General features: G+C 43.4%; 1 protein-coding gene across 1 annotated transcript in view; it reads right to left on the minus strand.

Moving 5' to 3' along the window:
- Window positions 1–15,486, minus strand: part of LOC106572759 (Krueppel-like factor 15) — a 54,119-nt gene extending 38,633 nt beyond the window's left edge. The window contains exons 1-2 of the mRNA XM_045696391.2: window positions 15,237–15,486; window positions 9,038–10,303 (exon numbers count right to left, since the gene is read on the minus strand). Of these exons, the coding sequence (XP_045552347.1) occupies window positions 9,038–10,218 (1,181 nt within the window). The 5' untranslated portion in view covers window positions 10,219–10,303; window positions 15,237–15,486. The remainder of the gene's footprint in view (window positions 1–9,037; window positions 10,304–15,236) is intronic.
- Between the last annotated feature and the right edge of the window lie 639 nt (window positions 15,487–16,125).

Genomic DNA, 16,125 nt, shown 5'->3' on the forward strand with positions numbered 1-16,125 from the left:
AATGTAAGTCAACAGGGAAGGACAGTGTTACTGTAACTCATATAAGTCAACAGGTAGCGACAGTGTTACTGTAACTAATGTCAGTCAACAGGTAGCGACAGTGTTACTGTAACTAATGTAAGTCACCAGGTAGCGACAGTGTTACTGTAACTAATGTCAGTCAACAGGTAGCGACAGTGTTACTGTAACTCATGTAAGTCAACAGGTAGCGACAGTGTTACTGTAACTCATGTAAGTCAACAGGTAGCGACAGTGTTACTGTAACTAATTTAAGTCAACAGGTAGCGACAGTGTTACTGTAACTAATGTAAGTCAACAGGTAGCGTCAGTGTTACTGTAACTCATGGAAGTCAACAGGTAGCGACAGTGTTACTGTAACTCATGTCAGTCAACAGGTAGCGACAGTGTTACTGTAAGTCATGTAAGTCAACAGGTCGCGACAGTGTTACTGTAACTAATGTAAGTCAACAGGAAGCGACAGTGTTACTGTAACTAATGTAAGTCAACAGGTAGCGTCAGTGTTACTGTAACTCATGGAAGTCAACAGGTAGCGACAGTGTTACTGTAACTAATGTAAGTCAACAGGTAGCGACAGTGTTACTGTAACTAACGTAAGTCAACAGGGAAGGACAGTGTTACTGTAACTCATATAAGTCAACAGGTAGCGACAGTGTTACTGTAACTAATGTCAGTCAACAGGTAGCGACAGTGTTACTGTAACTAATGTAAGTCAACAGGTAGCGACAGTGTTACTGTAACTAATGTCAGTCAACAGGTAGCGACAGTGTTACTGTAACTCATGTAAGTCAACAGGTAGCGACAGTGTTACTGTAACTCATGTCAGTCAACAGGTAGCGACAGTGTTACTGTAACTCATGTAAGTCAACAGGTAGCGACAGTGTTACTGTAACTCATGTAAGTCAACAGGTAGCGACAGTGTTACTGTAACTAATGTAAGTCAACAGGTAGCGACAGTGTTACTGTAACTAATGTAAGTCAACAGGTAGCGTCAGTGTTACTGTAACTCATGGAAGTCAACAGGTAGCGACAGTGTTACTGTAACTCATGTCAGTCAACAGGTAGTGACAGTGTTACTGTAACTCATGTAAGTCAACAGGTAGCGACAGTGTTACTGTAACTAATGTAAGTCAACAGGTAGCGACAGTGTTACTGTAACTAATGTAAGTCAACAGGTAGCGTCAGTGTTACTGTAACTCATGGAAGTCAACAGGTAGCGACAGTGTTACTGTAACTCATGTAAGTCAACAGGTAGCGACAGTGTTACTGTAACTCATGTCAGTGAATAGGGAAGGACAGTGTTACTGTAACTCATGTAAGTCAACAGGTAGCGACAGTGTTACTGTAACTCATGTCAGTCAATAGGGAAGGACAGTGTTACTGTAACTAATGTCAGTCAACAGGTAGCGACAGTGTTACTGTAACTCATGTAAGTCAATAGGGAAGGACAGTGTTACTGTAACTAATGTCAGTCAACAGGTAGCGACAGTGTTACTGTAACTCATGTAAGTCAACAGGTAGCGACAGTGTTACTGTAACAAATGTCAGTCAACAGGTAGCGACAGTGTTACTGTAACTCATGTCAGTCAACAGGTAGCGACAGTGTTACTGTAACTCATGTAAGTCAACAGGTAGCGACAGTGTTACTGTAAGTAATGTAAGTCAACAGGTAGCGACAGTATTACTGTAACAAATGTCAGTCAACAGGTAGCGACAGTGTTACTGTAACTCATGTAAGTCAACAGGTAGCGACAGTGTTACTGTAACTCATGTCAGTCAACAGGTAGCGGCAGTGTTACTGTAACTCATGTAAGTCAACAGGTAGGGACAGTGTTACTGTAACTCATGTAAGTCAACAGGTAGCGACAGTGTTACTGTAACTCATGTAAGTCAACAGGTAGCGACAGTGTTACTGTAACTAATGTAAGTCAACAGGTAGCGTCAGTGTTACTGTAAGTCATGGAAGTCAACAGGTAGCGACAGTGTTACTGTAACAAATGTCAGTCAACAGGTAGCGACAGTGTTACTGTAACTCATGTAAGTCAACAGGTAGCGACAGTGTTACTGTAACTAATGTAAGTCAACAGGTAGCGACAGTGTTACTGTAACTAATGTAAGTCAACGGGTAGCGTCAGTGTTACTGTAACTCATGGAAGTCAACAGGTAGCGACAGTGTTACTGTAACTAATGTCAGTCAAGAGGTAGCGACAATGTTACTGTAACTAATGTCAGTCAACCGGTAGCGACAGTGTTACTGTAACTCATGTCAGTCAACAGGTAGCGACAGTGTTACTGTAAATCATGTAAGTCAACAGGTAGCGACAGTGTTACTGTAACTCATGTCAGTGAATAGGGAAGGACAGTGTTACTGTAACTAATGTCAGTCAACAGGTAGCGACAGTGTTACTGTAACTCATGTCAGTCAATAGGGAAGGACAGTGTTACTGTAACTAATGTCAGTCAACAGGTAGCGAAAGTGTTACTGTAACTCATGTAAGTCAACAGGTAGCGACAGTGTTACTGTAACTCATGTAAGTCAACAGGTAGCGACAGTGTTACTGTAACAAATGTCAGTCAACAGGTAGCGACAGTGTTACTGTAACTCATGTAAGTCAACAGGTAGCGACAGTGTTACTGTAACTCATGTAAGTCAACAGGTAGCGTCAGTGTTACTGTAACAAATGTCAGTCAACAAGTAGCGACAGTGTTACAGTAACTAATGTCAGTCAACAGGTAGCGACAGTGTTACTGTAACTAATGTAAGTCAACAGGGAAGGACAGTGTTACTGTAACTCATATAAGTCAACAGGTAGCGACAGTGTTACTGTAACTAATGTCAGTCAACAGGTAGCGACAGTGTTACTGTAACTAATGTAAGTCAACAGGTAGCGACAGTGTTACTGTAACTAATGTCAGTCAACAGGTAGCGACAGTGTTACTGTAACTCATGTAAGTCAACAGGTAGCGACAGTATTACTGTAACTAATGTAAGTCAACAGGTAGCGACAGTGTTACTGTAACTAATGTAAGTCAACAGGTAGCGTCAGTGTTACTGTAACTCATGGAAGTCAACAGGTAGCGACAGTGTTACTGTAACTCAGGTCAGTCAACAGGTAGCGACAGTGTTACTGTAACTCATGTAAGTCAACAGGTCGCGACAGTGTTACTGTAACTAATGTAAGTCAACAGGAAGCGACAGTGTTACTGTAACTAATGTAAGTCAACAGGTAGCGTCAGTGTTACTGTAACTCATGGAAGTCAACAGGTAGCGACAGTGTTACTGTAACTAATGTAAGTCAACAGGTAGCGACAGTGTTACTGTAACTAATGTAAGTCAACAGGGAAGGACAGTGTTACTGTAACTCATATAAGTCAACAGGTAGCGACAGTGTTACTGTAACTAATGTCAGTCAACAGGTAGCGACAGTGTTACTGTAACTAATGTAAGTCAACAGGTAGCGACAGTGTTACTGTAACTAACGTCAGTCAACAGGTAGCGACAGTGTTACTGTAACTCATGTAAGTCAACAGGTAGCGACAGTGTTACTGTAACTCATGTCAGTCAACAGGTAGCGACAGTGTTACTGTAACTCATGTAAGTCAACAGGTAGCGACAGTGTTACTGTAACTCATGTAAGTCAACAGGTAGCGACAGTGTTACTGTAACTAATGTAAGTCAACAGGTAGCGACAGTGTTACTGTAACTAATGTAAGTCAACAGGTAGCGTCAGTGTTACTGTAACTCATGGAAGTCAACAGGTAGCGACAGTGTTACTGTAACTCATGTCAGTCAATAGGGAAGGACAGTGTTACTGTAACTAATGTCAGTCAACAGGTAGCGACAGTGTTACTGTAACTCATGTCAGTCAATAGGGAAGGACAGTGTTACTGTAACTAATGTCAGTCAACAGGTAGCGACAGTGTTACTGTAACTCATGTAAGTCAACAGGTAGCGACAGTGTTACTGTAACAAATGTCAGTTAACAGGTAGCGACAGTGTTACTGTAACTCATGTCAGTCAACAGGTAGCGACAGTGTTACTGTAACTCATGTAAGTCAACAGGTAGCGACAGTGTTACTGTAACTAATGTAAGTCAACAGGTAGCGACAGTGTTACTGTAACTAATGTAAGTCAACAGGTAGCGTCAGTGTTACTTCAACTCATGGAAGTCAACAGGTAGCGACAGTGTTACTGTAACTCATGTTTGTGAATAGGGAAGGACAGTGTTACTGTAACTAATGTCAGTCAACAGGTAGCGACAGTGTTACTGTAACTCATGTCAGTCAATAGGGAAGGACAGTGTTACTGTAACTAATGTCAGTCAACAGGTAGCGACAGTGTTACTGTAACTCATGTAAGTCAACAGGTAGCGACAGTGTTACTGTAACAAATGTCAGTCAACAGGTAGCGACAGTGTTACTGTAACTCATGTAAGTCAACAGGTAGCGACAGTGTTACTGTAACTCATGTAAGTCGACAGGTAGCGACAGTGTTACTGTAACTCATGTAAGTCAACAGGTAGCGACAGTGTTACTGTAACAAATGTCAGTCAACAGGTAGCGACAGTGTTACTGTAACTCATGTAAGTCAACAGGTAGCGACAGTGTTACTGTAACTCATGTCAGTCAACAGGTAGCGACAGTGTTACTGTAACTCATGTAAGTCAACAGGTAGCGACAGTGTTACTGTAACTCATGTAAGTCAACAGGTAGCGACAGTGTTACTGTAACTAATGTAAGTCAACAGGTAGCGACAGTGTTACTGTAACTAATGTAAGTCAACAGGTAGCGTCAGTGTTACTGTAACTCATGGAAGTCAACAGGTAGCGACAGTGTTACTGTAACTCATGTCAGTCAATAGGGAAGGACAGTGTTACTGTAACTAATGTCAGTCAACAGGTAGCGACAGTGTTACTGTAACTCATGTAAGTCAACAGGTAGCGACAGTGTTACTGTAACAAATGTCAGTTAACAGGTAGCGACAGTGTTACTGTAACTCATGTCAGTCAACAGGTAGCGACAGTGTTACTGTAACTCATGTAAGTCAACAGGTAGCGACAGTGTTACTGTAACTAATGTAAGTCAACAGGTAGCGACAGTGTTACTGTAACTAATGTAAGTCAACAGGTAGCGTCAGTGTTACTTCAACTCATGGAAGTCAACAGGTAGCGACAGTGTTACTGTAACTCATGTTTGTGAATAGGGAAGGACAGTGTTACTGTAACTAATGTCAGTCAACAGGTAGCGACAGTGTTACTGTAACTCATGTCAGTCAATAGGGAAGGACAGTGTTACTGTAACTAATGTCAGTCAACAGGTAGCGACAGTGTTACTGTAACTCATGTAAGTCAACAGGTAGCGACAGTGTTACTGTAACAAATGTCAGTCAACAGGTAGCGACAGTGTTACTGTAACTCATGTAAGTCAACAGGTAGCGACAGTGTTACTGTAACTCATGTAAGTCGACAGGTAGCGACAGTGTTACTGTAACTCATGTAAGTCAACAGGTAGCGACAGTGTTACTGTAACAAATGTCAGTCAACAAGTAGCGACAGTGTTACAGTAACTAATGTCAGTCAACAGGTAGCGACAGTGTTACTGTAACTCATATAAGTCAACAGGTAGCGACAGTGTTACTGTAACTCATGTAAGTCAACAGGTAGCGACAGTGTTACTGTAACTCATATAAGTCAACAGGTAGCGACAGTGTTACTGTAACTCATGTAAGTCAACAGGTAGCGACAGTGTTACTGTAACTCAGGTCAGTCAACAGGTAGCGACAGTGTTACTGTAACTCATGTAAGTCAACAGGTCGCGACAGTGTTACTGTAACTAATGTAAGTCAACAGGTAGCGACAGTGTTACTGTAACTAATGTAAGTCAACAGGTAGCGTCAGTGTTACTGTAACTCATGGAAGTCAACAGGTAGCGACAGTGTTACTGTAACTCATGTCAGTCAATAGGGAAGGACAGTGTTACTGTAACTAATGTCAGTCAACAGGTAGCGACAGTGTTACTGTAACTCATGTCAGTCAATAGGGAAGGACAGTGTTACTGTAACTAATGTCAGTCAACAGGTAGCGACAGTGTTACTGTAACTCATGTAAGTCAACAGGTAGCGACAGTGTTACTGTAACAAATGTCAGTTAACAGGTAGCGACAGTGTTACTGTAACTCATGTCAGTCAACAGGTAGCGACAGTGTTACTGTAACTCATGTAAGTCAACAGGTAGCGACAGTGTTACTGTAACTAATGTAAGTCAACAGGTAGCGACAGTGTTACTGTAACTAATGTAAGTCAACAGGTAGCGTCAGTGTTACTTCAACTCATGGAAGTCAACAGGTAGCGACAGTGTTACTGTAACTCATGTTTGTGAATAGGGAAGGACAGTGTTACTGTAACTAATGTCAGTCAACAGGTAGCGACAGTGTTACTGTAACTCATGTCAGTCAATAGGGAAGGACAGTGTTACTGTAACTAATGTCAGTCAACAGGTAGCGACAGTGTTACTGTAACTCATGTAAGTCAACAGGTAGCGACAGTGTTACTGTAACAAATGTCAGTCAACAGGTAGCGACAGTGTTACTGTAACTCATGTAAGTCAACAGGTAGCGACAGTGTTACTGTAACTCATGTAAGTCGACAGGTAGCGACAGTGTTACTGTAACTCATGTAAGTCAACAGGTAGCGACAGTGTTACTGTAACAAATGTCAGTCAACAAGTAGCGACAGTGTTACAGTAACTAATGTCAGTCAACAGGTAGCGACAGTGTTACTGTAACTCATATAAGTCAACAGGTAGCGACAGTGTTACTGTAACTCATGTAAGTCAACAGGTAGCGACAGTGTTACTGTAACTCATATAAGTCAACAGGTAGCGACAGTGTTACTGTAACTCATGTAAGTCAACAGGTAGCGACAGTGTTACTGTAACTCAGGTCAGTCAACAGGTAGCGACAGTGTTACTGTAACTCATGTAAGTCAACAGGTCGCGACAGTGTTACTGTAACTAATGTAAGTCAACAGGAAGCGACAGTGTTACTGTAACTAATGTAAGTCAACAGGTAGCGTCAGTGTTACTGTAACTAATGTCAGTCAACAGGTAGCGACAGTGTTACTGTAACTCATATAAGTCAACAGGTAGAGACAGTGTTACTGTAACTCATGTAAGTCAACCGGTAGCGACAGTGTTACTGTAACTAATGTCAGTCAACAGATAGCGACAGTGTTACTGTAACTCATAAGTCAACAGGTGGCGACAGTGTTACTGTAACTAATGTCAGTCAACAGGTAGCGACAGTGTTACTGTAACTCATATAAGTCAACAGGTAGCGACAGTGTTACTGCATAAGAGCTTCCAATTCCACACAACGATCCAGCTCTTTGGACCTTCATAAAGCTACTATTACAGTAAGCAGCAATCATAAAGCACTTGAAGTTCCAAGTTTGAAGAATGGACACTAAGGAATATCAATATATCTTGTTTTTTAATATTTTTGTATTGACTGTAAGGTGAACAGGGTTCAAAACAAGACATACCCTTATTTCAGAACATCATGGTGTTTTCACAATAAATTGCTCGGGTTCAAATCTACAGTCCACTAGAAACGCCATATCAGTGTTCACTCTTAGGTCTTTACCCAGTTTGAACATGCTTGTGTCTACCTATGCTTGCCTGTATGCATGCATGTGGGTATGCATTGTGTATAGATTGTGTACATGTGGGTATGCATTGTGTATATATTGTATACATGTGGGTATGCATTACGTGTGTGAGGAGAATGGAGATGCCTGAGGAATGCCAACTGTACAGTAAATGAGTCATTTGGTTTTTATGGGCATGATGAGAACCAGAGGAATGTCAAAAACACTTTATTTCGTTACAACACAAGGCACTCAAATGACAGATGGCTGGAGGTGCATATTTCCCAAGCTCACTTCCATTTCCTGACAAGGAGGAGGAGGCAGAGGAGGGAGGAGGAGCGAGGGTCCCTCAGACAGAGAACAGTTTCTGAAGGCCACACTGTGCCCTGTGGGATGGCGAGGGGGGCAGTCATGTGTTGGGGCTAACCCAGGTCACTGTGATAAGACCACAGGACTGCTGAGCACCGCCAATCTTATCGGACTAGAGACCTTCTCACCAGCTGTTCCCACGGGCACACTGAGCTTTTTATGTTTAGTTGTGCAACCACATTGTGTGGAGAGGTCAGGGAGATGGGGAATGAATAATATGGGACAAATCTATGCTTTATGCTTGCTGTGAAACACAGAAACAAACTCCTTTGGCCCACTAATATATCATGGATAATAATCAAATTAGTATGCCGTAAAGTCATTCATTATGCCATAAAGTTAGTGCTGCTACCAAAACTTTGAACTTGATTCTGCAAGAGTGTAACTGAGTGCAGATGGAGAGCAAACAGAGAGACAGCTAGAGGGGCAAAGTCTGCCCACACTTCAAAGGCCTTATCTAATCTCAAAACTCTGCAATAGAAGAAAACACAGAGATATGGAGCCAACGAGAGTGCATGAGAGGGGTGGAGAGCATTCATTATGAGTGACACTAATCATTTTAGTTTTCCATCATATCTAATTGAGCTAACGCACATCTTGGGAAATTATTTATATTTTTCTCATAAAATTAATATCTGTGTTTTTCAGAGCAGCTGGTGGGATTGGCTTTGAATGGCTTCGTATCGCTCTGTGATAATATCAGCCAGCGAAGGAAGTTGATATCCCTGTTAACCTCTGGAAGGAATCAATCTTTCTCAGATAATCCAACCACAGTCAACAGAGATAGTTGTATACTCTGTGGCTTCTCCAACTAAAACATGGACTGGTATCGCAAAATTGTCATACATTGTTGGACCATCACAGCTTAACATCCCCTGTTGTACTCACTGACTGTCACTGCCGTGTATGTAGTCACATGAATAACCACACACTCTGTAGACCTATGAGATCCACCCATGAAGTCTGACTCGAACACGACCTACACAGTGTCTTGAACCCACTCACCTCCATCCACAGCCAGGCCAGGTGCAGGCGAAGGGCTTTTCCCCCGTGTGCCTCCTCAGGTGGGCCTTCAGGTGGCTACTCTTAGTGTACATCTTGGCACAGCCAGGGAAAGTACACTTATGCATTTTTATAAGGTCCGTAACCGAGCTTTTCTGGAACTTCTGTCCTCCCACCAGGATCCCTGCAGCCTGGCCACCTGCAAGCCCACCCTCCCTGAGACCCAGGGGCTTGGCGGCGATGCGTACGGGCGCGATGCGCACAAATTTGGAAGATGTACCATTGAGATTAGCTGGAGACACCAGCTGGGGCACCAGGGTAAACGTCTGGCCCTGGATGTTGACCAGGAGTTGGGCGATTTTGATGTCTGAGGAGGGCAGGGTGGTCTGCGGTGGTACTGGTGTTGGTATCACACCTGGGCTGGGCTCTTGCTTAATCTGGATTGGTTGAATCTGCAAGATGACAGGCGTCAAGCCAGACCCCTCCCCTGAGACTGGTATTTCAGCAGGTTCCTCCTGTTTAATCCCACTACAACCGTTGGAATGTGTTATTGTGGATGTTGCTGTGTATTTGGTCTCTGTGGTGGGGACAGTAGCCCTGGCAACAGGTACTGACTGCTCTAGCCCAGGCTCTAACCCTGTTACCTGACTGTCTACATCCAACATCCCTCCCTCACTAGCCTCCTTCTTCAACTTCACCACCTCCATATTCTCCTCCAGGAACTCCTCTATCTCCTCCAGGGTGGGCTGAAACAGCAGCCCCACATGATCCTCCAGGTCCGCTGGGAACACAGGGAACTCAAAGCACTCCTCTTTGGTTGGCTGAAACAGGCGGTCCGTCTTCGACTCCCATGCTAGACCCCTGGGGAGGATGGGTGGTAATGAGGGAGATAGAGTGGGAGTAACTCCACTTCCAAGGGTGGCCTGGGAGAGCAGGAAGTCCAGGAGACCATCCTGGCTCTCTCCACTGGAGCTGCTGCTGCCGTAGCTGGAACCCAGCACCTGGGATTCAGGGCTGGAGCAGGAGCAAGGGCTGGACGAGTCACTCAGGTCGTCCTCTGAAAACGGGGAGGGCACCGCCTGGTAGACACCTGTGTCTATCACCATGTCCGATTCGTGATGTTCTGTAGGAAAGCTGGCGTAATACAGGAAGGTCTCCTCTCCTACCGGCAAGTTATCCACCATTCCTGACCTGAGCCAGTACCAGCTCTGCTAGCTCCACTTGGTTACTAGTAGTTATGAGTGTATGATTCAGTTTCTCCTCTTCTCCCTAGAAAACAGGAATAGATGTCCATCATGTGTGCAAAATGGCATGGCAATAGAGAAAATAATGAAAGAGAGTATGAGAGGGAGTGAGAGTATGAGAGGGAGAGAGTGTAAGAGAGAGAGTAAGAGAGAGAGTAAGAGAGAGAGTAAGAGAGAGAGAGTAAGAGACAGTAAGAGAGAGAGTAAGAGAGAGAGAGATGAGAGAGAGAGTAAGAGAGAGAGTGAGAGAGAGAGTAAGAGAGAGAGTGAGAGAGAGAGTAAGAGAGAGAGAGAGAGCGAGAGTAAGAGAGAGAGAGAGAGAGAGAGTAAGAGAGAGAGTGAGAGAGAGAGTAAGAGAGAGAGTGAGAGTAAGAGAGAGAGAGTAAGAGAGAGTAAGAGAGAGAGAGTAAGCGAGAGTAAGAGAGAGAGTAAGAGAGAGAGTAAGAGAGAGAGAGAGAGATGAGAGAGAGAGTAAGAGAGAGCGAGAGAGTAAGAGAGAGAGAGTAAGAGAGAGTGATGAGAGAGAGAGTAAGAGAGAGAGTAAGAGAGAGAGAATAAGAGAGAGAGAGAGTAAGAGAGAGAGAGTAAGAGACAGAGAGAGTAAGAGAGAGATGAGAGAGAGAGAGAGTAAGACAGAGAGAGTAAGAGAGAGAGAGTAAGAGAGACAGAGAGTAAGAGAGAGAGAGTAAGAGAGAGAGAGTAAGAGAGAGAGAGATGAGAGAGAGAGAGATGAGAGAGCGAGTGATGAGAGAGAGAGTAAGAGAGAGTAAGAGACAGAGAGAGTAAGAGAGAGAGAGAGAGAGAGATGAACATTGTACATTTGTACATTGTTACAACACTGTATATATATATATATATACATAATATGACTTTTGTAATGTCTTTATTCTTTTGGAACTTCTGTGAGTGTAATGTTTACTGTTAATTTTTATTGTTTATTTCACTTTTGTATATTATCTACCTCACTTGCTTTGGCAATGTTAACATATGTTTCCCATGCCAATAAAGCCCCTTGAATTTAATTGAGAGAGTAAGAGAGAGCGTAAGAGAGGGAGAGACAGTAAGAGGGAGAGAGAGAGTGAGAGAGAGAGTAAGAGAGATAGAGGGAGAGAGAGTAAATGAGGGAGAGAGAGTGTGAGAGAGAGTGTGAGAGAGCGAGTAAGAGAGAGAGAGTGAGAGAGAGAGAGAAACAGAGAGAGATAGTAAGAGAGGGAGAGAGAGTAAGAGAAAGAGTAAGAGGGAGAGAGAGTAAGAGACTAAGAGAGAAAGAGTAAGAGAGATAGAGCGAGAGAGGGAGGGAGGGAGAAAGGGAGAGAGAGAGTAAGAGAGAGAAAGAGAGTAAGAGAGTGAGAGGGAGAGAGAGTAAGAAAGGGAGAGAGAGGGAGAGAGAGAGTAAGAGAGAGAGGGTAAGAGAGAGGGAGAGAGAGTAAGAGAGAGAGGGAGAGAGAGGGTAAGAGAGAGAGAGTGTAAGAGAGAGAGAGTAAGAGAGTGAGAGAGAGAGACAGAGAGACAGAGAGTAAGAGAGGGAGCGAGAGTGTAAGAGAGAGAAGGAGAGAAAGAAAGAGAGAGAGAGTAAGAGAGAGAAAGAGAGAGCGAGTAAGAGAGAGAAAGAGACTAAGAGAGAGAGAGAGTAAGAGAGAGAGAGAGAAAGAGAGAGAGAGCATAAGAGAGTGAGAGAGGGAGTGAGAGAGAAAGAGAAAGAGAGAGAAAGAGAGAGAGTAAGAGAGAGTGTGAGAGAGAGAGAAAGAGAGAGAGAAATTAAGAGTAAGAGAGAGAGGGAGAGAGAGAGGGAGAGAGAAAGAGAGAGAGCATAAGAGAGTGAGAGAGAGAGTGAGAGAGAAAGAGAGAGAAAGAAAGAGAGGGAGCGAGAGTAAGAGAGAAAGACTAAGAGAGAGTGTGAGAGAGAGATTAAGAGAGTGAGAGAGAGAGTGAGAGTGTAAGAGAGAGAGAAAGAGAGAGAAAGAAAGAAGAGAGTAAGAGAGAGAGAGAGTAAGAGAGAGAGAGAGAAAGAGAGAGAGCATAAGAGAGTGAGAGAGAGAGTGAGAGAGAAAGAGAGAGAAAGAAAGAGAGAGTAAGAGAGAGTGTGAGAGAGAGAGAAAGAGAGAGAGAAAGAAAGAGAGAGAGTAAGAAAGAGTGTGAGAGAGAGAGTAAGAGAGAGAGAGAGAAAGAGAGAGAGAAAGAAAGAGAGAGAGTAAGAGAGAGAGTAAGAGAGAGAGGTAATGTTATCCTCCGTTATAAGATAATAAATAACTCAAAATAACTCGAGTCAAGAGGATAAAACAAAATAAAAACAGTTATATAACACTGCCCCCTGCACCACAGCAGGAGCCTGCCTGAGGGTTTAAACAGTAAATACCAACTTGGCCTGCAAGGGGTTAAACAGTAAATACCAACTTGGCCTGCAGGGGGTTAAACAGTAAATACCAACTTGGCCTGCAGGGGGTTAAACAGTAAATACCAACTTGGCCTGAGGGTTTAAACAGTAAATACCAACTTGGACTGCAGGGGGTTAAACAGTAAATACCAACTTGGCCTGCAAGGAGTTAAACAGTAAATACCAACTTGGCCTGCAAGGAGTTAAACAGTAAATACCAACTTGGCCTGCAGGGGGTTAAACAGTAAATACCAACTTGGCCTGCAGGGGGTTAAACAGTAAATACCAACTTGGCCTGCAGGGGGTTAAACAGTAAATACCAACTTGGCCTGCAGGGGGTTAAACAGTAAATACCAACTTGGCCTGCAAGGAGTTAAACAGTAAATACCAACTTGGCCTGCAAGGAGTTAAACAGTAAATACCAACTTGGCCTGCAGGGGGTTAAACAGTAAATACCAACTTGGCCTGAGGGTTTAAACAGTAAATACCAACTTGGCCTGCAGGGGGTTAAACAGTAAATACCAACTTGGCCTGAGGGTTTAAACAGTAAATACCAACTTGGCCTGCAAGGGGTTAAACAGTAAATACCAACTTGGCCTGCAGGGGGTTAAACAGTAAATACCAACTTGGACTGCAGGGGGTTAAACAGTAAATACCAACTTGACCTGCAGGGGGTTAAACAGTAAATACCAACTTGGCCTGCAGGGGGTTAAACAGGAAATACCAACTTGGCCTGCAGGGGGTTAAACAGTAAATACCAACTTGGCCTGCAGGGGGTTAAACAGTAAATACCAACTTGGCCTGCAGGGGGTTAAACAGTAAATACCAACTTGGCCTGAGGGTTTAAACAGTAAATACCAACTTGGCCTGCAGGGGGTTAAACAGTAAATACCAACTTGGCCTGAGGGGTTAAACAGTAAATACCAACTTGGCCTGAGGGTTTAAACAGTAAATACCAACTTGGCCTGAGGGTTTAAACAGTAAATACCAACTTGGACTGCAGGGGGTTAAACAGTAAATACCAACTTGACCTGCAGGGGGTTAAACAGTAAATACCAACTTGGCCTGCAGGGGGTTAAACAGGAAATACCAACTTGGCCTGCAGGGGGTTAAACAGGAAATACCAACTTGGCCTGCAGGGGGTTAAACAGTAAATACCAACTTGGCCTGCAGGGGGTTAAACAGTAAATACCAACTTGGCCTGCAGGGGGTTAAACAGTAAATACCAACTTGGCCTGCAGGGGGTTAAACAGTAAATCCCAACTTGGCCTGCAGGGGGTTAAATTGCATTCTTGAAACCTTCAGTTTGGGCATGCAGCACTGCCACTGAACTTCTGGAGGAGAAGAACTGTCAATATTAAACTCATGGTCAGCACGAATCGATTGTAACTACCTACTCCTATTACCGTTTTGGATAAAGAAGTAGCCTAGCCAATGAATGCCATTCGTTATTTTATTTCACTTTAAAATGTATAGTAGCTCTGGGGCATCACGTGTGAAGGAGGAATTTCAAGAGTGCGTTTCCACTTCACGTTGACTTACCGTCATAAACCAAAGTCGAAAATAGATGACCGACTGCAATTGTCAAAGTTTTTCGTCTAGATATTTATCATTCAATAATACTGTAAAAGTAAGACTAATTCCTATGGGCTACAAGGCAGGCAACAGCTGCTGTCGACCTAACCTGTCATCGGCTTCAAATAATAGGCTTAACCACATATTTCAGTGCATTTTATTATCATGTGATTCCTTCAATAAGATTAAGGGACATGATAAGTAAGGATTCACATGGTGTATTTTATCTTCCAAGTAATATTCGCTTGGGATTTTCCTTGGTAAAATGTATGAAAAAATAGTTTGTAAAATCGAAGAGATTTTGTTGGCAATGATTCTCTTATATGATTTAGATCGTTATAAAGACGTACGTGTATTACATTGTAATACATGTGGATGTTTAAATGCATGAACTAGCTGAGCGCCCCCTCGGGTCCAGTTTTCATTGATTTGACAGAGAATAACCTGAACATGAAGAAGCGTTGACTCACTATGCTAGAAACAGTTTGAACGGATCGGTCTGGGAGCATTTAATTACTGTCATACCACAGTGTTTGGATGAAAGAAAAAAAACATTTTAAAAAACGTAGCAGATAAAATGTTAACAAATCGACAACTAAGATGTAGGCAATTTCAAAGAGATTTACATTGTAACCACATTGATAACGTGTAACGGTCTCTCTCATTCCCTCTCGGTGAACACGGTTTTTCTAGTTTTATCCAATCATTTATGCATCTAAAATATATCCAAAACAGTGCCCCTTTGGTGTGCATATCCACTGTGAAAATATGTTCCTATGCTACACATAATATGAGCGCATATCGTCATCAGCCTATTTATTGTAGTAGTTTTCCCCCAACTGTGTGCGCTATATGCAGAAAGCATGGCGCACCATGCGTCCAATCGACGTAAACATGTTATTGTGTAGTGTGCTGCCGGAGGGAGCGCGCAACGGGGCGCACGCATCAATGCCTTTCTGCCATCGCTTCCTATGTGAAACACTTTTCACGGTATAGTTTATGCACTAACCTTTATGTATCGAGAGAATGTTAGTCCTTTCACCTGAAGAAAGTGAAAAATTATCCGTTGGTGAGATGATGTCAATAGTCAATAGCGTTGTGGATAAGCCCTTGAGACGAGCTTCTCATCGCAATGCCGATCCGTAGGGCGGGTGCTACGATCTACGGTAGTAGTAGTAGTAGTAGTAGTAGTACACTACCGTCACATGATTAGTGCTGTGTAGTTTATAAGTAATTAGGGGTTGGGTTATGAAGGCTCGTCTGCTCTGCGCTTCGTATTGGCTGACAACATTTGGAGGCTGGACTCGATGTTTTGTCGGTCATGGACTCACTGAAGACAGACAGACAGACAGACAGACAGACACTGCAATTACATGAAATCTCTCTCATCCTCCTGCAGCTAAAACGCAATGAAGACTGGGTAACTTTTATGCAATCATAGTGAATGCCAAATTCATAGAAATTGATTTAATTATAGTATAACATTTTATATTAGAATATGACATGTGTGTTTGTGTCTAAAATGTTTGCGCTCCATAAAATCAATGTAATCTAGCAGATATGGTCATGAGAATTAGTACCTTTTAACGTGCTCCCTGACTGCTCAGAGACACGCCTAAGGCACAGTCCAAAGGTATAACACTAAAGGAAGCGTATGAGGCAGGCTACACTCCGCAGCGGCCGGTCTATACAGGCAGGCTACACTCCGCAACGGCCGGTTTATACAGGCAGGCTACACTCCGCAGCGGCCGGTCTATACAGGCAGGCTACACTCCGCAGCGGCCGGTCTATACAGGCAGGCTACACTCCGCAGCGGCCGGTCTATACAGGCAGGCTACACTCCGCAGCGGCCGGTCTATACAGGCAGGCTACACTCCGCAGCGGCCGGTCTATACAGG

Source organism: Salmo salar, chromosome 15, assembly GCF_965601325.2.
Source record: "Salmo salar chromosome 15, fSalSal1, whole genome shotgun sequence".
In the NCBI taxonomy this organism is placed as follows: domain Eukaryota; kingdom Metazoa; phylum Chordata; class Actinopteri; order Salmoniformes; family Salmonidae; genus Salmo; species Salmo salar.